The 22,805-nt window shown below is 43.5% G+C and overlaps 1 protein-coding gene across 2 annotated transcripts in view; it reads left to right on the top strand.

Moving 5' to 3' along the window:
- Positions 1 to 22,805, top strand: part of ME3 (malic enzyme 3) — a 128,957-nt gene that overhangs the window by 77,808 nt on the left and 28,344 nt on the right. For both annotated transcript variants that reach the window (XM_066587184.1, XM_066587192.1), the window contains exon 8: positions 9,933 to 10,042. In XM_066587184.1, coding sequence (XP_066443281.1) covers positions 9,933 to 10,042 — 110 coding nt within the window. The remainder of the gene's footprint in view (positions 1 to 9,932; positions 10,043 to 22,805) is intronic.

The following is a 22,805-nucleotide window of genomic DNA, read 5'->3' on the forward strand; positions in this document are numbered from 1 at the left end:
TCTGTTTTATTTCTGTTTCTCTGGTCAAAAACGGAACAGAGAAACGGAAATCACTAACACTGGTGTGAGCGAGCCTGAGCCGTACTCCCCCCCTTTAGTGATACCCCAGCCAACGCATCAGCCCTGATCCCCAACACGCAAATCCCGTGGAAGATGAGTCGGTCACAGTGCGCACGTTACCGCTCAGCCAATCAGTAGGCTTCAGCGGTGATTCTACTATGAATGTCACATGACTGCTGCAGCCTGTGATTGGCTGAGCAGCGTAGGGTAGAAAAATCATAGTGCTTCCTAATTTTTGGGTGATTACGACCATTATCTTCTATTGGACCCAAAAAAAAAAATCGCAATCATACTTGCGTGCGGATACGATTTAATGCGAGTGAGATGCAATTTTTATTTTTCCTATTGAAACAACATGTGATTTTTCACACGCGCATTTTCCTCGCAACACACATCCCACTCGCAGGGAAAATTGCACTCGCCCATGTAAATCCGCCATATGGCTTATATATGTTTTTTACACCATTCTCTGGCCACGAGGAAAACATTTTGTGAGTCCTGAAAAATCTGGGTTCACACGGGGCGGATTTGTCGCGGAAATTCCGTGCGGAATTTCGCTGTGGCAAATCCGCATGCGGCCACTAATCCCGGGATTAGCCAGCCATGTGGACGAGATTTCTCATGCCGACCGCAGCATGTCTGGTTTTTTTTTTCCCGCTGCGGCCGCGCTCTCATCTATGGGAGTGCTGGCTGCAGTGGAAGAGCGAGTGGCTGGGCCGCTTCAAAACCGCTGCGGGTTTTGAAGCAGCGGTTCTCCTGGCGGAAATCTCGCAGTTTTTCGCTGCGGCCAAACCGCAGGATTACCGTCGGGAATCCGCCCCGTGGGAACCCAGCCTTAATATTTTATTTTGCGCGTTCTTGCTGATGGTTCTTTGCTCTCAAAGTGGATATAATTTCTATGGTCGTCCAATAATCCTGATTTATTGAATAATTCTTCACCAATGCTGCCGGTTAGCCATGCGGAATAGCAGGACGACATATTCCGCAATGCTGTGAGAGGTCCATATCTCGATTCTTAGCAGGTCAGTAGCAGAACCCTCTGCCGTTCCCCACATGGGCTATGGCTACACTAAGGTTTACGCTGTTTTCCTGCACGGGTGCTGATTTGTACAAAGGTAATCAGCGTTAATAGGAACCATTAGGGAGAATCTCTCAGTTTGGGATTTCTCGGCTCAGGATGAAATCTCCGATGTTATTTTTCCTGTTTCCAATTATGAGAACTGAATGGAAAACACGTGAGGCGCGGTACGGAGATCTGCTGCGTCACCACATTGGAGGCGCTGACAGACGTGCCGGAGACTTCATCGTCCATCTGTTATCTCACATATTTCCCTGGCCCAGGAATTATCCTGCCTGACTGTACTGTACCGTACTCCCAAATATCCTCAGAAGGACTGTCTATAACGTGCGACTTGTTTATCATACTTTTATTATTGTCTGGGGTCAGATCACACTATCTTGTTGCCATGGTAACTGCAATACTTTATAGGGAACGTGAGAACCAAATATATTTTTTTTTAACAGTGATCTTGACACTTCAAGGTATCCTAGTTTTACAACAGTTTTCTATAGTGGCTAAGAGCACCTTGGACTTCAACTAAGGATGCCGTTAAAATTACTCATCCTGTACTGATCCTGAGTTACATCCTGTATTATACTCCAGGGCTGCACTCACTATTCTGCTGGTGGAGTCACTGTGTACATACATTACTTATCCTGTACTGATCCTGAGTTATGTCCTGTATTATACTCCAGCGCTGCACTCACTATTCTGCTGGTGGAGTCACTGTGTACATACATTACTTATCCTGTACTGATCCTGAGTTACATCCTGTATTATACTCCAGGGCTGCACTCACTATTCTGCTGGTGGAGTCACTGTGTACATACATTACTTATCCTGTACTGATCCTGAGTTACATCCTGTATTATACTCCAGGGCTGCACTCACTATTCTGCTGGTGGAGTCACTGTGTACATACATTACTTATCCTGTACTGATCCTGAGTTATGTCCTGTATTATACTCCAGCGCTGCACTCACTATTCTGCTGGTGGAGTCACTGTGTACATACATTACTTATCCTGTACTGATCCTGAGTTACATCCTGTATTATACTCCAGGGCTGCACTCACTATTCTGCTGGTGGAGTCACTGTGTACATACATTACTTATCCTGTACTGATCCTGAGTTACATCCTGTATTATACTCCAGGGCTGCACTCACTATTCTGCTGGTGGAGTCACTGTGTACATACATTACTTATCCTGTACTGATCCTGAGTTATGTCCTGTATTATACTCCAGCGCTGCACTCACTATTCTGCTGGTGGAGTCACTGTGTACATACATTACTTATCCTGTACTGATCCTGAGTTATGTCCTGTATTATACTCCAGCGCTGCACTCACTATTCTGCTGGTGGAGTCACTGTGTACATACATTACTTATCCTGTACGGATCCTGAGTTACATCCCGTATTATACTCCAGAGCTGCACTCACTATTCTGCTGGTGGAGTCACCGTGTACATACATTACTTATCCTGTACTGCTCCTGAGTTACATCCTGTGTTATACTCCAGAGCTGCACTCACTATTCTGCTGGTGGAGTCACTGTGTACTTACATTACTTATCCTGTACTGATCCTGAGTTACATCCTGTATTATACTCCGGAGCTGCACTCACTATTCTGCTGGTGGAGTCACTGTGTATATACATTACTTATCCTATACTGATCCTGAGTTACATCCTGTATTATACTCCAGAGCTGTACTCACTATTCTGCTGGTGGAGTCACTGTGTACATACATGACTTATCCTGTACTGATCCTGAGTTACATCCTGTATTATACTCCAGAGCTGCACTCACTATTCTGCTGGTGGTAGTCACTGTGTACATACATTACTTATCCTGTACTGACCCTGAGTTACATCGTGTTCTATACTCCAGAGCTGCACTCACAGTTCTGTTTGCTACTGTGAACAGTCAGTAAGATGGCTGACTGCATTTGCACCATGAAGTAATATCTATACACCTTAAATCCACCATCTTCCTGCAGATACACTGGATGCCGCCATCTCTTTGACCTAAGAACGCACATGTATTTGCTACTGTATTTGTTATGATCTTGGTTCTGGTATTGTATCTATATACTGAGTTGGTGCTGGTGCAGTATTTATGTAATAAGCTTGGTTCTGGTGCTGCATTTATATACTGATCTTGGTTCTGGTGTTTGTATTAATGTATTAAGCTTGTTTTGGGCTGTATTTACGTACTAAGCTGTGTTCTGGTGCTGTACTTCTGTATTGAGCTTTGAAAGAAACATAACAAGTATAATAATGGTTCCTGTGAGTTCTGACTCCTGATAAGTGATGACATTCCACTCTCCAGCATCATCTCGGTTTAATGGATTTCTTATCCGCTACAGATGGATGGGCGGTTGTCGGCCCGCGGGGTTCACTGCGATCACTCTTCCTTGATTTGCCTCCATAGATCATAGCCTGATGGTAATTCTCTGGCTGCCCACACTCCTCCATACACTCCCCAGGGCTGATGATGTTGTTTTTCTTTCTATGATTGATTGGTGCAGGAACATCATAACGGTGGGAAGGCATCGCCCAAGTGCTGACTGATATCTTCCCTACCAGACACAATACCGGGCCACAGTGCCAGCCGCCATCGCATAACTTGTGTAGTCATTACAAGACGTTTTCCCCGATCTTGTAACTTTTATTACACAGGAGAATGTTTTATTTTCTTGTACCATTTGTTTTTTTTCTTTATATTCCTGAATTGTTCTTTTATAGATATTAATTAGTGGGTGGAGAATTCTAACACAAAGGGGAGAAAGACGTTTCCAAGCAGGAAAGTTTTATTAGCTTCTTTCCTCTCTGTGATGTGGATGTTGCCACCCAGCTTTCCCAGTATACTGACGGCAGGGCTGCGCCAAAACTTTAAAGAGGCGTTAAAAAAAAATGCTGTAAAATAAGAATGCTTTCAAAAATAGAAGTGTAGGCCCAATGTCCTCTTGCACACACGGATTGCACTACTGAATCCCACAGCAGAATCAAGCCGGGCCTGCGGACATACCTTCCACATAGAATCAATTTCAAGTGACAGAACTATACATGAAAACAGGGGAACTAGGGAGCAGATAAAGGTCATCAGGTTTTCTGAACTGAGGAGTCACAATGTGAAATACTTGTCTGAAAGAGAAAGCAGTTTGTTCTCTGAAGGGGTGGAGAGCGGTACAATAATGAGTGTCCGCAGGCAGCAGTTAAGCATGGTGGAGAGCGGTACAATAATGAGTGTCTGCAGGCAGCAGTGAAGCATGCTGAAGAGCTGTACAATGAGTGTCTGCAGGCAGCAGTGAAGCATGGTGGAGAGTGGTACAATAATGAGTGTCTGCAGGCAGCAGTGAAGCCTGGTGGAGAGCGATACAATAATGAGTGTCTGCAGGCAGCAGTGAAGCATGGTGGAGAGCGGTACAATAATGAGTGTCTGCAGGCAGCAGTGAAGCATGGTGGAGAGTGGTACAATAATGAGTGTCCGCAGGCAGCAGTGAAGCGTGGTGGAGAGCGGTACAATAATGAGTGTCTGCAGGCAGCAGTGAAGTGTGGTGGAGAGCGGTACAATAATGAGTGCCTGCAGGCGGCAGTGAAGCGTGGTGGAGAGCGGTACAATAATGAGTGTCTGCAGGCAGCAGTGAAGCATGGTGGAGAGCAGTACAATAATGAGTGTCCGCAGGCAGCAGTGAAGCATGGTGGAGAGCGGTACAATAATGAGTGTCTGCAGGCAGCAGTGAAGTGTGGTGGAGAGCGGTACAATAATGAGTGCCTGCAGGCAGCAGTGAAGCGTGGTGGAGAGCGGTACAATAATGAGTGCCTGCAGGCAGCAGTGAAGTGTGGTGGAGAGCTGTACAATAATGAGTGTCTGCAGGCAGCAGTGAAGCATGGTGGAGAGCGGTACAATAATGAGTGTCTGCAGGCAGCAGTGAAGCGTGGTGGAGAGCGGTACAATAATGAGTGCCTGCAGGCAGCAGTGAAGCGTGGTGGAGAGCGGTACAATAATGAGTGTCTGCAGGCAGCAGTGAAGCATGGTGGAGAGCAGTACAATAATGAGTGTCCGCAGGCAGCAGTGAAGCATGGTGGAGAGCGGTACAATAATGAGTGTCTGCAGGCAGCAGTGAAGCGTGGTGGAGAGCGGTACAATAATGAGTGCCTGCAGGCAGCAGTGAAGCGTGGTGGAGAGCGGTACAATAATGAGTGCCTGCAGGCAGCAGTGAAGTGTGGTGGAGAGCTGTACAATAATGAGTGTCTGCAGGCAGCAGTGAAGCATGGTGGAGAGCGGTACAATAATGAGTGCCTGCAGGCAGCAGTGAAGCGTGGTGGAGAGCGGTACAATAATGAGTGTCTGCAGGCAGCAGTGAAGTACTGTGGAGAGTGGTACAATGAGTGTCTGCAAGCAGCAGTGAAGTGCGGCGGAGAGTGGTACAATAATGAGTGTCTGCAGGCAGCAGTGAAGCATGGTGGAGAGTGGTACTGTATTTAATGTTTGCAGGCAGCAGGGAAGCATGGTGGAGTGCAGTACAATAATGAGTGTCTGCAGGCAGCAGTGAAGCGTGGTGGAGAGTGGTACTATATTTAATGTTTATAGGCAGCAGTGAAGCATGGTGGAGTGCAGTACAATAATAAGTGTCTGCAGGCAGCAATGAAGCGTGGTGGAGTGCAGTACAATAATAAGTGTCTGCAGGCAGCAGTGAAGCATGGTGGAGTGCAGTACAATAATAAGTGTCTGCAGGCAGCAGTGAAGCGTGGTGGAGAGTGGTACTATATTTAATGTTTATAGGCAGCAGTGAAGCATGGTGGAGTGCAGTACAATAATAAGTGTCTGCAGGCAGCAATGAAGCGTGGTGGAGAGTGGTACTATATTTAATGTTTGTAGACAGCAATGAAGCATGGTGGAGGTTACTGGCAAGTTTGGGGCTGATGGGAATTTGGTCAGGATTAATGAAGTTTTCAATGCAGTAAAAACACAGGCAGATACTTCTCCATCATTTATTACCATCAAGGAGGCATCTGATTGGCTCCAAATTTGTTCTGCAGCAGGACAACATCCCCAGACATCCAGCAAATGTCATTGGTCTCATAATTCTGCTCTTTTACTTACTCTCACATCAAGCGAAAATCGCACAATTTTATCGCCCGTGTGAAGGCACCCTGTATGAAAACATAATTGTACTGCCCAATGCCCATATAACAGTGCCAGTATGGTCCCACACTAGTCATTAAGCAGTGTGGGAAAGCTGGGTAACAACCATTGTGGGAGCTGTAATGGCCCAAAGAAGAAAGACGAGATGTCTAAGAAATAGCTAAAGGTGCATTTACACACAAACATGATCGTTCAAAAGATGGCTTTTGAGCTATCATTTTGCATAAATTACTAATTGGTACTAATTCCTAGTAGCTGAGTGAGCCGCTGTAAACTGTAATCAGAGAACAGTGGGTGGTCTGTTCTCTGAATACATTCCCTTTGTTCTGCAGCGGGGCTGACAGCTAAGACAATATAATCAGCGCTCACTGGGCAGAACACAGTGTGCGGTCCTTCTTATCAGCTGTTCTGCTGAATGATGCATTTTATGCTGAAGTAAAAATCATTGTTCAGCAAAAAATTGAAAGATGGGCACATTTACACGCAGCTATTATCGCTCAAAAGATGGATTTTGAGCGAATTTTGAGCGATAATCATTGTGTCTAAATGGGCCTTAACTATAAATGTTACCTATCTGACTAATGACTTGAAAACAAAACAATATGTTCCTCCTTATTTGTAACACTCACATCCTCTGTAGGTTTATACTCTCTGCAGATCTTAATGGCCCAGAAAAGCATAACGTTTTATTACCAAATGACCTTTCGGATTACACTAAAAGTTTCATGATATAAACAAGGTTACTATCTGCAACCTTTTATTAGTCCCCGTATAACACTGAAAACTGAGATGTTTGTTAGCACAAAGTCGTATAGTAATTCATCTTTATAGGAATTGTGAGCAGTCAGCATAACTCATAGTGCAGTATTATAGAAGTTATATTGTTGTACATAGGAGGCAGTATTATAGTAGCTATATTCTTGTACATAGGGGGCAGTATTATAGTAGTTATATTCTTGTACATAGGAGACAGTATTATAGTAGTTATATTCTTGTACATAGGGGGCAGTATTATAGTAGTTATATTCTTGTACATAGGGGGCAGTATTATAGAAGTTATATTGTTGTACATAGGAGGCAGTATTATAGTAGTTATATTCTTGTACATAGGAGGCAGTATTATAGTAGTTATATTCTTGTACATAGGGGGCAGTATTATAGTAGTTATATTCTTGTACATAGGGGGCAGTATTATAGAAGTTATATTGTTGTACATAGGAGGCAGTATTATAGTAGTTACATTCTTGTACATAGGGGGCAGTATTATAGTAGTTGCATTCCTGTACATAGGAGCAGTATTATAGTAGTTATATTCTTGTACATAGGAGGCAGTATTATAGTATTTATATTCTTGCACATAGGAGGCAGTATTATAGTAGTTATATTCTTGTACATAGGAGGCAGTATTATAGTATTTATATTCTTGTACATAGGGGGCAGTATTATAGTATTTATATTCTTGCACATAGGAGGCAGTATTATAGTAGTTATATTCTTGTACGTAGGGGGCAGTATTATAGTAGTTATATTCTTGTACGTAGGGGGCAGTATTATAGTAGTTATATTCTTGTACATAGAAGGCAGTATTATAGTAGTTATATTCTTGTACATAGGAGGCAGTATTATAGTAATTATATTCTTGTACATAGGGGGCAGTATTATAGTAATTATATTCTTGTACATAGGGGCAGTATTATAGTAGTTATATTCTTGTACATAGTGGGCTGTATTATAGTAGTTATATTCTTGTACATAAGTGGCAGTATTATAGTAGTAATATCCTTGTACATAGGGGGCAGTATTATAGTAGTTAAATCTTTTACAGAGGAGCAGTATTTTAGTAGTTATACTCTTGTATATATAGGGGGCAGTATAATAGTCAGTATATTCCTGTACATGGGGGCAGTATTATAGTAGTTATATTTCTGAAGAAAAGAAGCACCAATTATCTGAGGTCCATAATCTCATATCCTAATTAAGGCAACTGAGAGAGTGCCTATAGATCCCATTGATGGAGACTGGATGGATTTACATCTTTCTCTTAACCCTTATGTGGTACCAGTTTCAAAGTGTAGGAATATAATGAACAAGGCTGGGGTCAAATAGACCCCATGGTAGCATACAAGGGTTAATCTAAGTTATTGAAATCCTCAACACCATTTTACCACTGTTGAACACACCTGAAAATCTTTACCTCATTTCCTTGGGCTTGCTTGACTTTGAATTGGGTAATCAACCCTAACCCCTGAAGACTGGGAAGTAGAGCAGCCGGTTATGAATATTTTCATGATGTAGACTTGTGTTGTGGCATATAGTACCTAGTGTAGGGGTATCACAACCATCACCAGCCAGAATACAGCCTACCATACTCCTGCAAAGCCTATAGCTAGGTACACTTGCTATTCAGACTCTAACAGTTGGATAACAGTTATAGGAACTGTCATAACAGCCATATTGGTGTTCCTACAAGAAGATATAGATAGCCAGCAAACTTCTCCAGACTTGTCTGTTACAGCCAGTTATAATTTATTACACCTGTAAACCAAGACGGTTTCTCGCAATGTGCGGACACCTATTCTTATGGAACAAAACATCTGAGGAAATGCATACAATACACCGGGTGTTGGAGCTGACCTCATCTTCACTTGGGAAGAAAAGCTGTCTCCATGTTTGTCGGAATGACATAGCACCTCATTTTTCCATACAAAAGACCCCATTAATGCCAGAAGAATGATTCAACACAGATCTAGGACACCTGTCTACAGGAGCGGAGGTGCTGTCAATGGAGCGTTTCATGGGGAGGGTCACTATCTCAAAGAAACCATGAAGGTTCTGTATCAGTTTTCGGGTATTAATCTCCCTGAGTGTCTCCCATGTGTCCACATCAAGTTACAGTGGACATAAAAGAGGATGATGAATGACAGCACTGTCTATGGCATCGCCCGCAGCCAACAGGAGAATCCCCAAGATCAGTCCTTTCAACTGACTTGACATTAGGAGAGCTGTCTGATGGCTCGCTTGTTCTCCAAGTCATTGTGTCTCAGCTATTTTTGTATTGCTTCTCTTTTCTGAAAACCATTATTGGATTGTCTGCTGCCAATAAAGTCTTCAACCCCTTGAGATCTAGAAACTGAGTCAGGAACAAGGCCAAGGTCTTCATGCTGTACGTATAATTGCTAAGGTGAAGGATGAGGTCCATACATCCGAACTTTAAGAGATGTACAGGAGAAGAACTTGAATATGCCATGCTCATCTTCGGGCCCTTCATAAGGATGGGGGAGGGGGGGTTGTCCTCCTTCCTTTTTTTTTTTTTGCACAAAACAATTTGCATAATCAAATTTTTACAAGGTGATTGCTTATGATTGATGCAAGTAGCTATACAGTCTCTACAGGGTTCAAGTGTAAAACGTTTGTTCCATATATAGGCAATTTAATGGCCTGGTATAAGATTAGCAAAAAAGGGTCTTCTTACTTGTTTTTTTTCCAAAAACAGCACCACTCGTGTCCACAGGCCACGTTTGGGATTGCAGCTCAGCTGTATTCATTTGAATAAGGCTAAGCGACAACATCCAAAATAGCTGATGGACAATAATGGCGCTGTTTCATGACGTAGGATTTGCGTTGTACTTAATAAACAGTGCATATATTTCTTCTTTCAGATACGGAATGAATTGCTTGATCCAGTTTGAAGATTTTGCAAATTCAAATGCTTTCCGGATCCTCAATAAATACCGCAATAAATATTGTACCTTCAATGATGATATTCAAGGTAAGACGAAAATATCTGGGGTAGAATGGAGACCTGAAAAAGTGCTGATCTCTGTAATTACAAATTTCCTCAGGCACACATGACTAGAAGAGGCGGAGTTGTGACAACATTATTTGTTCTACCTTGCAGCTGTAGTTGTCACCATTAATAATTGTGGGCCAGTGAAAATTTTTTCCACCTGTAATCCAATGTGCACCACTTTTACCACTCCTTGCAATTCAGCTGAAGAGCAGACCATCACCCAGCACTACAACCCCTCTGTTATGCCGATGTACTAAAGACCTCCTGCCAGCAGGGCTTCTGACCGAAGCTCAGAGAATTGTAGATGTCACTGTGGACCAGATAGGGAGCTTAGAGGAAGTTCCGGTGTGTTCATTTTGAGTGGCACCGTGGCTGGCACTGTTATGAGGAAACTGTGGCCGATACATACTGTTGGGCTCTATGGCTGGCCTGGCGCTGTTATTGGGACATCGTGATTGGCACTATAATGCAGGCACTGGGGTGGGCGCTATTATAGTGGCACTAAAAATGTTTGCAAAGGGCTGCATGAATATTACGGATGGGTCCTAAACCTAATAGATACCAGCAATTTTGACTGACTGATAATTGTCACGTGTAAAAGCGGGACTCGACAAGGTATTGAGTGAGAAATGGCTCATTGGTTACTAGTCGCTGTGTTTCAGCTCATTGAAGCAAAATGATAAATGAGTGACTGCTCGCTTCGTGTAAACAGGCAGTCGCTCATCTATTAACAACTGCCGGTTTACTGTGAATGTAGGTGGGTGGACAGAAGAGATCTCCAGCGCACTCCGCCTCCATTTACTGAGCAATTATCTCTCTTTTGTAAATGCACAGGAGCGATAGTCATTGGGACAGCTTTTGGCGCTTAAAGGGGTTGTCCCGCGAAAGCAAGTGGGGTTATACACTTCTGTATGGCCATATTAATGCACTTTGTAATGTACATTGTGCATTAATTATGAGCCATACAGAAGTTATTCACTTACCTGTTCCGTGGCTGGCATCCTCGTCTCCATGGTGCCGTCTAATTTCAGCGTCTAATCGCCGGATTAGACGCACTTGCGCAGTCCGGTCTTCTCCCTTCCGAATGGGGCCGCTCGTGCCGGAGAGCTGCTCCTTGTAGCTCCGCCCCGTCACGTGTGCCGATTCCAGCCAATCAGGAGTCTGGAATCGGCAATGGAGCGCACAGAGCCCACGGTGCACCATGGGAGAAGACCCGCGGTGCATCGTGGGTGAAGATCCCGGCGGCCATCTTACTAAGGTAAGTAAGAAGTCGCGGGAGCGCGGGGATTCGGGTAAGTACTGGACGTTTGTTTTTTTTTTACCCCTGCATCGGGTTTGTCTCGCGCCGAACAGGGGGGGGGGGGGGGGGCTATTGAAAAAAAAAAAACGTTTCGGCGCGGGACAACCCCTTTAAGCTCCCGACAATCCCCCAACACCATGTCCTCTCTCTACCTGATACTGAATCTTTCAACAGCCGAACTTCTTGTGTTTCTATCATCTACTAACCAACCTAACCTGATATCCCCTTCTCACCAAATGGTACCACCACAACTCCTAGGCATCACGCCTGCTGACATGGGGTCATATTTGACTCCAATCTTTATTTTGATCCCTATATAAAGTCTTTTGCATGCTCCTGTCACCTTCACCGCAAAGACAGCTCCAGAATCAGCTGGCCGGTGGGATCCCAAGTGGTGGACCCACTATGATCAGATATCGGTTGCCTGTCCTGATGATAGGCCATCAATTTTACAGGGTTGAATAACTCCTTTAACATAAGTCTACATTAATTTATGTACAGTTGTATCAGCCACATAGTAATGTCCACACCGGTGTGTCGGCCACATAGTAATGTCCACACCGGTGTGTCGGCCACATAGTAATGTCCACACCGGTGTGTCGGCCACATAGTAATGTCTACACCGGTGTGTCGGCCACATAGTAATGTCTACACCGGTGTGTCGGCCACATAGTAATGTCTACACCGGTGTGTCGGCCACATAGTAATGTCTACACCGGTGTGTCGGCCACATAGTAATGTCTACACCGGTGTGTCGGCCACATAGTAATGTCTACACCGGTGTGTCGGCCACATAGTAATGTCCACACCGGTGTTTCAGCCACATAGTAATGTCCACACCGGTGTGTCAGCCACATAGTAATGTCCACACTGGTGTGTCAGCCACATAGTAATATCAATGCAGTTGTATCCATCATAATACAATTAATAAGAGCCATTCACATGTTCAAGTTACACCATGTAATGGTTCCAATTGCATAACAGTATCCATAAAGTAGTTTCTGCCATAACAATATCAACAATAAGTATAAAAGAGTCTATAAAGTAGCGCCAGTTAAATACAAATTTCCGTATAGTAGCACCAAACCTATTTGTGGCTATACATTTGTCTCTTCTTATGTCAGTTTCTATTTACAAATGCCAGTCACAGACCGATGCCTGTACTGTCAGAGCTGGACTGACCCTGTCTGGATAGAGAGACCCACCTGGGCTTCACCATCTACCTAAGCGGCCGTCCAAGCAACACCCAGAGCTTAAGGTCTAGATTTGGCTTCTCCTTACCGAAGAGCCATGTTGCATGTAAAAGAGGAACCTGATGTCCAAACACATACCCTAGATCTTTCAGAGGGACACCCATAAGGGCATCGCACACTAGGAAGTCCTCGTGGCATTAAATTAATTAAATATGAATGTGTGTCTAGAGTCTCTAGAGATTGTTGGGAATTCGAGACAGTTGAAAGATCTGGCCAAAAATAGGGTCATCGTCATTGACGAGTACTTGATGTTACTGAAATAAAACATCTCTGTCATCACTGTGCCAGTAATTTAAATGAGAGGAACATTAGTGAAACATGTGTACAATGAGTAAAATATGCAAATCATTAAGAATGGATTGAAATGCGGAAACTGGGATTTGCATGATATTAATTACCAGTTTCCAGCGCCAAGGAAAAAAAAAACCTCCTCACTCTTCTATTATCTGCTCTTGTTACTGAAGTCTCATTTCCTGCCACATCTGTTCTTACAGTAGGATAGAAAGTTAGCAGAAATCTGCAAAGATAATATCAGTCTTTATTAACAGCGATGCCAATAAGAGCCCCCTAAAGCCCAGGGATGTCAAAGGCAGACTTTGAGATGGAAGCATAGAAATAGCAGAAATGATGGATGCAGATGTTCCAAGTACACAACATCCAGAGGATCTTATTTCAAAATATCCCGACTGACAAACACAAGCCAAGGAAATTTACTGAATATATTATGTTCCCTTCTGTTTTTTTCTTCTAAATTGACATTAGTATGTGGGACAGTTTTTGGATATTTGACTCCAATTCCCATGATGTGCATATTTTGATGAAGACTTCAGCTGTTGCTTATTATTATTCTTTGTAGACCTATCAAGATTCGTGGAGGCGGATCAAATATTTCTCATATTTGTTGTTTTGTTTCACATTCTTTGTGATGATATTTAGTCCTTTGTTTAACCCACTCACCTTTTCCCACAATTCCCTTTCTGATATTTCTTCCATCTACACCATTTCACTCGAGTTGACCTTTTGGAGATCCGGCTGGTACCTACCACCAAACCTTTGCTTATACATTGTGCTATTAGGACACATTAATGTCAAAGAGGTGGGACCTTCCATTAAGAACTCCGAGCGAAGAGTTGCTAACAACCAGCAGTCTTTCTTAATCCAATCTCCCAACACCTATGATCATTAAAGGGGTTTTCGGGCAATTTTTATTGATATCCTATTTTAAGGATGAGTAATTGATAGTTGATCGGTTGGGGTCCACCACTCAGGACACCAGCCGATTAGCTGTTCAGCTGCCTGCTGTCAGTACCACAACACAGGATTTGAAGCGGAAGCAGATCATGCCGACCCTTGTATAACGGCCAGCATTGCTAATTGGAGGCACAATTCCCCTTAAAATCAATGAGAGCGGCACCTGCAATTACCAGTGTTGCCACTACAAAGGGGTCGGAGCAATCTGCTTCCGCTCCTTACGCTGTGTTGTGCAGCTGACAGTGAATGCCCCAACAACTGATCAGCCAGGGTCCCTTGCAGATCGACTATTGATGTTCTATCTCGAGGATATGGTATCAATAGAAAACACTTTTAAGTACTGTTCTCAGAATGATCATTTCTCCTTTGTCTTTCATCTATTCTTTAGACTATCTCCACTCGCGTAACTATAGGGGATGCAGTTGCACCCGGGCCCAGGAGCCTTAGGGAGGCCATAAGGCTTCTCTTCTCCATATAGGGAGCCCAGTATTATGACTAAAGCATTATAGTTGGGGCCCTGTTACAGGTTTTGCATTGGGGCTTCAAGGTACGCCTCTGCATTAAGGGGGTTAAGAGAAGTTGGGTAGCCCCAAGATAAACTTTTGCACCCAGGCCCATGAGCTTTAGCTACGCCCCTGACTATTTCGCTCCTTCATCCAGTTTGTACTGCTGAGCAAATATTTCCTTTACTTCTTATCCATCTCTCCTTCATGCAGTTGCATGATAACCCATATTTGCGTTTTGCTCATCTTTACTTTCTTCTTTGTGGAAACCCTACCATTCATCTTCATCTAGTTTCTAAGCATTTATGCTTGTGAGAGATCTGTAAGAGCCCCTGGGTCCTTGAGTGCCCTTATTATGTTCACTGGATTAGTGGGCAGCAGTGGAACATACCATGGGTACACAAAGCCTTCAGATTCTTCTGGTCCGTCACAGTTACCATCCAGGAACTGTATAAAATCTTATCGTCGTATCGGGTGACTCTCGCTGTGAGGCGGCATAAAGGCCGGGGTAATATTTCTTTCTCGAATAAACTTCTTATTCACAACCAAAAAGTATTTTCAAAAATACAGTATTTTGGTTGGTGCCAGCACTTCCAGGCTCACTTAGTCAGATGGCCACTCTGGCTTAGGTTCTTGGCAACATCAACGGGGTCACTCAACAGCTTCTGCCTTAGCGCTCTGGCTCATGATCCAGGCAACACTCCTCTGTAGATCTTTGATGGTCACCTGTGACCTAATAGTACTCTTTAGAGTATGTCTCCACAATACCAGCATTTGTCCAGAGCATGCGTGCCCACTGCGACACGCCATACAGCCCACCACTTAACTACACATCAGCTTAACTCCGCTTACATACCATCCAGACTTACTCCACCAGTAACTGCTTCCCACCATCCATATGTCTGCAGAGTTGAACCAACATGCTATGGAACAACATCATTATAACGATCAACACAACAATAAAGGGATGCTGCCGAAAGCTTCTTGACATCCAGCAATAAAGCGCATTATAAAAACATGACACCGTATAAATGGGGTTCAGCATGCTCATGCATGCTCTTACACATCTAGTCTTCTCAGAACTCATGATCTCGAAACAAGGATCTCATAATCTTAAGGAGGTTTTCAACATGTTTTATAACACTTTTTCTGCAGACACATCTGACAGTTGGAAATGCTCAGTGTTCCTTCATACATGGTCATATTTCAGCTTAATCATCTCATCTGGCCAAAGAAAATTACAGTAAGTGTGGCCAGTTGTACCGATATCCATTTTTCAACTGGCCTTTTCTCCTTGTCCTTCGTTGCTCCTTCTACATTACTTACTTCATCACTCCACTCGTTCTAGGATTCCCAGGTTTTGGTCCTTCATCTTCATACCACCTTCTCTCTAATGTGCTCTACAGGTGTCAGATAAATGGGTTCACGAGAGATGATGGACAGGGAATACTGTGGAAACTTGACCCGTTGTGTCTTCTCATGCAATCCAATTGCCCTTCCCAAAACCTAAATCCACACCAAATACGACAGCAGAATATTGTTTTGTTGTGGGAAGATATTTTAACTTTATCTCATTAGAGTTTTACTTTCTAATTTATAATTTATCTAAAACTAAACTTTGTTATTTTTGAAACTTTTTTTTTACATTTTCTCAGCTTAAAAATACATTTTTTTAGTGTTCCTTGGATGTAATTCCTGCCAAGAAAAGCGTAGACAGGTTTAATACAAACTGCGCGTATTTATTTTGGTTCCTACACAGAACTTGTGTATTTACTGCAGTCTGAAGGGAATTATAGCCTTATTTTTTATTTTCTTTTTAAACAAGACTACAAGCAGCGATCCCTGATGGTAGAACTCTCTGAGGAGCTGCTTTCTTATCTGATTCTCAGAATAAATAGCGTTTCAATTAATTAAAGGACCACATTTTTACATCCTTGTACCCCTCACTCTGGTGGTCTCCTCTGTATATTGCGGTCAGTTCCATGCAGTGCAGCCCCCTGTCTGATGCTTATCAAGAACCATCTTGATGTTGCTTTCACTTTCGCATCATCACAGCATTACATGAACAGCCAGAGACTGTACTATCTCTGCTGCAGAGAAATCACTCACATTACATTCTGTATTTACCTTAAAAAAAAACAAAAAAAAAACAAACTACAGACCATAAGTATACAGTCAGGAGGATGAGCTGTGATTGCCTGTATTATAACTGTTTGACAGGTGATGTGTAATTATCGTCACTAACTGTGATAAGTTTCTGTGTCCCCCTCTAAGCAGCTTCTGTAGTAGAGTCCATGAAATGGCATCACATGGACTGAGAAACTGACTAAAAACTGAACACATAACCCCAAGTAAATTTCAGCTAGTGAGAATTGGGATCATATAACCATCTGAGGAGTTTCAGGTAGAAAGAAATAACTAAACAAGGTAATACTAGCCTACATGTATATACTGGGGGGCTAGCTACATAATCAGTGAAATGATGTTTAACCCTTTAAATCAAAAAGATCAAAAGGTTCTATACTTTCAAAAAACTTCACTGACACTTTCACAGGAATTAATCAAAATCGTTAAAATGTCACATTTATTTCATTAGTACCATTGTGTTACTGGCTGATTTGGCTTTGGGTTACCCCTAAGGGCTGCATTGCTTTTCACCTTTTTAACCCATTTTCAGAGATCTGGCGTTTGCTGCATATAGCCCGGGGTTGCTCTCCCAGAAGTAGTCTTAGTGCAGTCATAAATGACCCAGTAAAGCCAAAAGGCACTAGAGCATGGTATAAAAGAAACAGGCAGGGACATAATCTGTATTATAGGCCAAGGTTGAGGCAGGTGAACTTTATGTAACACATTAAATCAGGCAGGAGGGCACGCAGCAATTGGGCAAGACATGGTCAGAAAGCAGGCTGAGATCAGGACAAGCAGAGTTTGGGAAAGCTAAGTATACAGGCAAAGGTCAAAACGGAATGGTAAGCAGAATACTTTAACATCTTCACTTGGAATACTTGGAACCTTTTGCTCAGGCAGTGGGTGCCTTAAATAACCTGGAAAGTGTTTGGATAGGCTGGAGGCTCACTGCCCCTTTAAGAGGCGGCCCAAGCATCTTCTCACTCCGTATGGTGAGAGGCAGAGCAAGGACAGTACAGCATCTGCCATACAAAGAAATCAGGGGATGCTGATAGCTGTGATTGGTGGGAGGTGAAGAGAGGCACATATCACAAAGCATGAATAAGCAGGAGATTAACTTGCTGCCACTCCCATTTGTCAGTCTGAAAGATTTTCTGATGTTCCTGGGGAACACATGAACAGTTTAGGTGACAGTGCTCACTTATTTGTTGGGACTTAATCTTATGTGTGCAAGTAGAACAGTAGGGGGAGGCTCCTGCTGCAGCCAGTTGTCTTACAGCCAGACATGAGACAGTGGGGACTCGACCGATCTCCTGAGTAGACATTTATTTATTTGTCAGTTTTAGTTGTAATATGTGACAAGATCGTTAAAATGCATCATATCTACAAGACTAGTTTCTTCCGCTTAGGTTTCCTGCACACGAGTGGATGTTTGCTTCGGAATCCGTGGTCGGTGTCTGCACCGCGAATCCGCAGCAATTACTGCCTGTTACTTCCTATGGAGATCTGCTGCTTGCTACAGACGAGCGGAAATCAAATGCGATTTCTGCTCGCAGAGAAAAAAAATCGCAGCATGTTGCATTGTCCTGCAGGCTCCACATGGATGGCTTCCATTGAAGTCAAGGGAACCCGTCCAATCCTAGGCCCGTCCACAATGAACATTGCGGACAGGTCGCGGATTCCACGTCGTCGCCTAGCGGCGGCATGGGTGGGTGAATAGTGTTGAAAAAAAACTGTACTGCGCATGTGCGACAACGAGTCGCTGGGTCCATGTCCAGTACGGAAAAGACAGCGACAGGGCAGGTAAGCATGGACGCCGCTGCTGCCAGAGCTGGATTCCGCTGCGGCATTCTGCATGTGGAATCCGGCTCTGCCGTTTGCAGGCGGCCTTAGTGAGAGCAATAACATTTTGTTCCAATTCTTCATTCGTATTTGGGTCCCCCTGCTATACACTGTGGTTTATATGCTATGCAAAGTAATCCGAATCAAGATAACCGAGTAGGACAGATGACGGATCTTTCTACTGCTCTCTGCTGCCCCCTGCAGAGACAGAAATCCTGTCTGCAATCGTGACCTGCGATAACCTTTCTGCTTGGCAGACGACACCAGCTGTACGTCATTTAATTGTAGGGTTCCACTAAATGATTTACGCCGTTAACGAATGCCACATCCTGTTCCATATTAATTGATGTTCTTGCAATCCTGCTGCTTTCAAGCCCATTAAAAAGGATACAGAGAGTATTTTGCTGTCAGTCAGTCAATCTTCCTGTGTAAAAACATGGTTTCTTAGATAAGATTCCCAATTCACGGCCATGGTTTGTATGGAGTCCTGTGCAGTAACTTGTATCGACAACTCCCTTCTGGGTGCATAGGTGAAACTGGGTGGTATCAGAGCCCACAGCAGGTTGGGCAGATAGGGGTCTTACCCCAGCTTGAGCCTTTCCGGAGGACCTGGTGGGTACTGCCAACATTGGAGGAACAGCGACCTCTTCCCAAGGAATGGGTTCTGGGATCTGTGGTTTAGGGTCAGTTGTTGGACCGTAGGCCTGGTAATGGGCTCCAGTGCAGCTCTTCGTTATGACGCTACATAGTAACAGTCCCAGCCGGTATGCTGCAAACCATTCATTGAAACAACAGTAATAACGAGATAAACTGCTCTCGAATCTTTGAAGGTTCGTTTGCTTAAACATAACAGAACAAACATAAAGTCCGTGTCTCACTCGCCCATATTCACGAGGTAAACCTTTACAAAGTCCCGGTTTCTTCCAAGAAGGCATAGGCTGGTATGAGTCATTTATATGTTTCCTCTGTCTGAAAGGGAGCAATATAACAATTCCTAACTCTTCAAGGCTCTGGTTACTAACCAATGGAGCCCGTGCCTCTGTGGCAATTGGGGAACAAGGGGACAGCCTCGTACGTCCAAGAAGACAGCTTCCGAACGACAGCATCGTGGATACCCTGTAATCACCAAAAATCCTGGTTTCTAGAGGCTATAGGCCTGGCTGTGATGTGGCAGTGCCCGAAGGCCTGGTGCGGCACCCAGCAGGTAGCCAATGCTCCAACTTCTTCTTTGGTATAGACTACGTCCTGGCATGTATGGGCGTCTATTTATTGCACATACATGCCCTAGACATCCTCATGTCTTCAATGATACCCACAGGAATTGATATACAGCACCCTAGGAAGACCTATACATATAGAATGGCCATAAGAGGTCACGCTATGCCATACAGAAAACATTAATGAAAAAACTGTGTTAGACTCGTTACTACATGAGCTTGGCAAAGAAAGTAAACATGGTGGACATGTAAGTGTCCACACACCCTTACATAGGTCATCGGAGTCAGCGGCGCACCCTTCTGTACTGATAGATGATGGGCCCTGACGGACGCGGCTGCCCTTGCGTAGTGTGCCTGATGGACTCTTGCCATAGTTGTCTTGTGAGACAAATCTTTTTACTAATATAGATTACTAACGGTTTGAGACCCCATTCTTCTGCCTGCACTGCCACCTAGAAAATAATCTGACAATTCGGCATGCATGTTTGTTGCCGCTGCGATAGATGAATACGAAGCAGCAAGATACACTCTGGGGGCACTTACCTCCTAGCTGAGTGATGGACACACTCCATTAACATCTAGAATTATCTGAAAAGTACAGGCATGAATCCTTTAGGCTGCCTTCACATGGGACGCACAAATATGAACCCCATTCTTTTGAACGGGGTCATACACATGAGCGATGCTGTCCTGCATAGCACCGCGATGCAGGAAACCAATCACGGTATGTGCCATCTTTTTTCGCGCTCTTGCATTTCATCTACCATTGTCTCCAATAGGGCCAGCAGCAGCAGCCCACCATGTGTTAGGCGCACACTGTGCAATGCCAGGTCTGCCAATAAAAAGAATGTGAAAGACTCTACGATCCTACCGCGACAGAGGATCAAAGCGCCTCGAATCTGCTGGGAATTCTCATGTTGGTGAGCATGATATGGGGTCGTGAATCACTGCCCCATATCGCGCTCAGCCCTTATGTGATGTGAAATTAGTCTCAAGCACATGGTAAGATTGTGCCGCCGGCATGCAGAATACATGCGAGCAGCCGTCAGACACAGACAAAGCCTGCCTGTGATAAGATGGCTACACAGAATGGCACCCTGGGCTGCATGTGGCTTCCCAGCTGCAGGTTGTTCACCCCTGATATAAGGGGTAGCGAGGTATAGTAGCCATTGTACTAAGGCCATGGTACCTGATGGGGTTCAAAGACCCCTCTATCACATAAGAAGACACTGGAGTTATCAATAGCACATGTTAACTGGGTCCTCAGTACATATTTTGTTTGGGGGCCTGAAGTTTATTTTCTACCTTTCCTCATTTTGGCCACTTTTTCACCCATCTGCAGCCGTCCTTCGTTTTTGTTTTTTAAAATAACTTTCCCCCTAGTTTCGCGGGAAAGAAATATTTTTACTCATACGCTAAATGTGTTCTTAGATTTAATATCTGTCCCGATATCTTTTCTGTCTTCTGTATCCACTCCAATCCCCTCCGGAGGATTCTTTAGTTTGTGCTGATAGACTATTTCAGTCATTATGACACTTTATAAAGTACATCATGTATCCTGAAGTAAAGCAGACGTCTCTGAGTAACGTTCTGAAAGCAGATACTAAAAAGCTCCTTCTATGAGAAAATGGTCTGAGTGCGGACCCTGCTGAAGAGGCATGTTAATAGGCCAGGGAACGTACATTGTGAGGCACTATATACAACAGTAATATCAAAGGATAAATGGTTATATTAAAGCAATCAGAGTTCCCGTATAGATCTCTTGGCCAACACTGATGCTAATTACCATCCCTCGCCGGATGAAGTATCATGGCTTCTCACATGTGATTGTTCTCAGCAAGAGAAACCAAGTCATCTTGTAGATATGATACCTTTTAATGGCTAACAAGAAGACCTGTTACAGCGAGGTTTCGAACCTACTCAGGGTTCTTCCTCAGACATAATGGAATATATCCAAAGAGGCATGCATATATACACACATACTTATGACAAGGCACAAACATGATGTGATTAATTTGTACTTTATCAGAACAGGATGAGTAGAGAAATAAATACTTAAATAGTCCACTGATAGACATGTGAAAGTTTTATGCTCTCTGAATTAGTGTTAGGGGGTCACCAGGCCAGAGTGTTATCTGTGCTATAGATTTCTCATACTTCGCAGTCACGCATGAATCCTCTTGAAGAATTAAGGCCTCTGTTGAAAGTGTCAAAAGTTATAAGTTTGTACTGCCAAATTCTTCTATGGCTTTGTGAATTGAACTTGCCTTTTAATATGGTGACTTTTATGTGTTCTATGGTGTGTCCGTGACTAGAAAAATGCTCGACCACAGGCAATTCTGTCTTTATTTCCTTTAATCGTGTGGTGATGAGACCTCATTCTCTCTTTCAGTTTTTGTCCTGTTTCCCTAACATAAAGCCCCCCAACAGACCACTTACTGCACCGGATCAGGTACACAGCATCGGACGTGGAACATATGAATGTCCCCGGGATCTAATAGTCCTGCTGTTGGGGATTTGTATGCTGTCCGCGGTCAGTACATGTCAGCAGGTCTTGCAGCTCCTTACATTGCAGACATAAGTTCCTTTTTGTGTCTCAGAGGACAATACACTGCGGATTATAAAGTTCCTCAATTTGGAGGTTGTGTTACTACAACAGGAAGGCTATGAATCAAATAGAAAAAGAAAGTTCGTTTGACTCACCTTCTCAAACGAGACCTCCAGCAGCCTGATGCAGATCCTCTATGGAGCTCAGACTTAAGTCTCAAGCTTCAGCAGGGCAAGCAATGTGAAAAAGGCTGGTTTACAGCCAAAACATGTCTGGCACTTGGGAGGTTGTCATGTCTCTCTTTTAAAAGTAACGTTAATAAAGACGATTACCCCACGTGAAGCTGACTTTTACTGAAACTTTTTTTTGCATACAACAGAGAGGCACATGTCTTTAAACATTGCAAACACTACAGGCCTACATTTTCAAACAAAACAGACCCAGCGCTCCTAAGGATATAATCTCTCATGAGATATATAGCTACTATAATACAATTCCCTCTGTACAAGAATATAACTACTATAAAACTGCTCCCTATGTACAAGAATATAACTACTATAATACTGCCCCCTATGTACAAGAATATAACTGCTATAATACTGCTCCCTATGTACAAGAATATAACTACTATAATACTGCTCCCTATGTACAAGAATATAACTACTATAATACTGCTCCCTATGTACAAGAATATAACTACT

Source organism: Eleutherodactylus coqui, chromosome 1, assembly GCF_035609145.1.
Source record: "Eleutherodactylus coqui strain aEleCoq1 chromosome 1, aEleCoq1.hap1, whole genome shotgun sequence".
In the NCBI taxonomy this organism is placed as follows: Eukaryota; Metazoa; Chordata; class Amphibia; order Anura; family Eleutherodactylidae; genus Eleutherodactylus; species Eleutherodactylus coqui.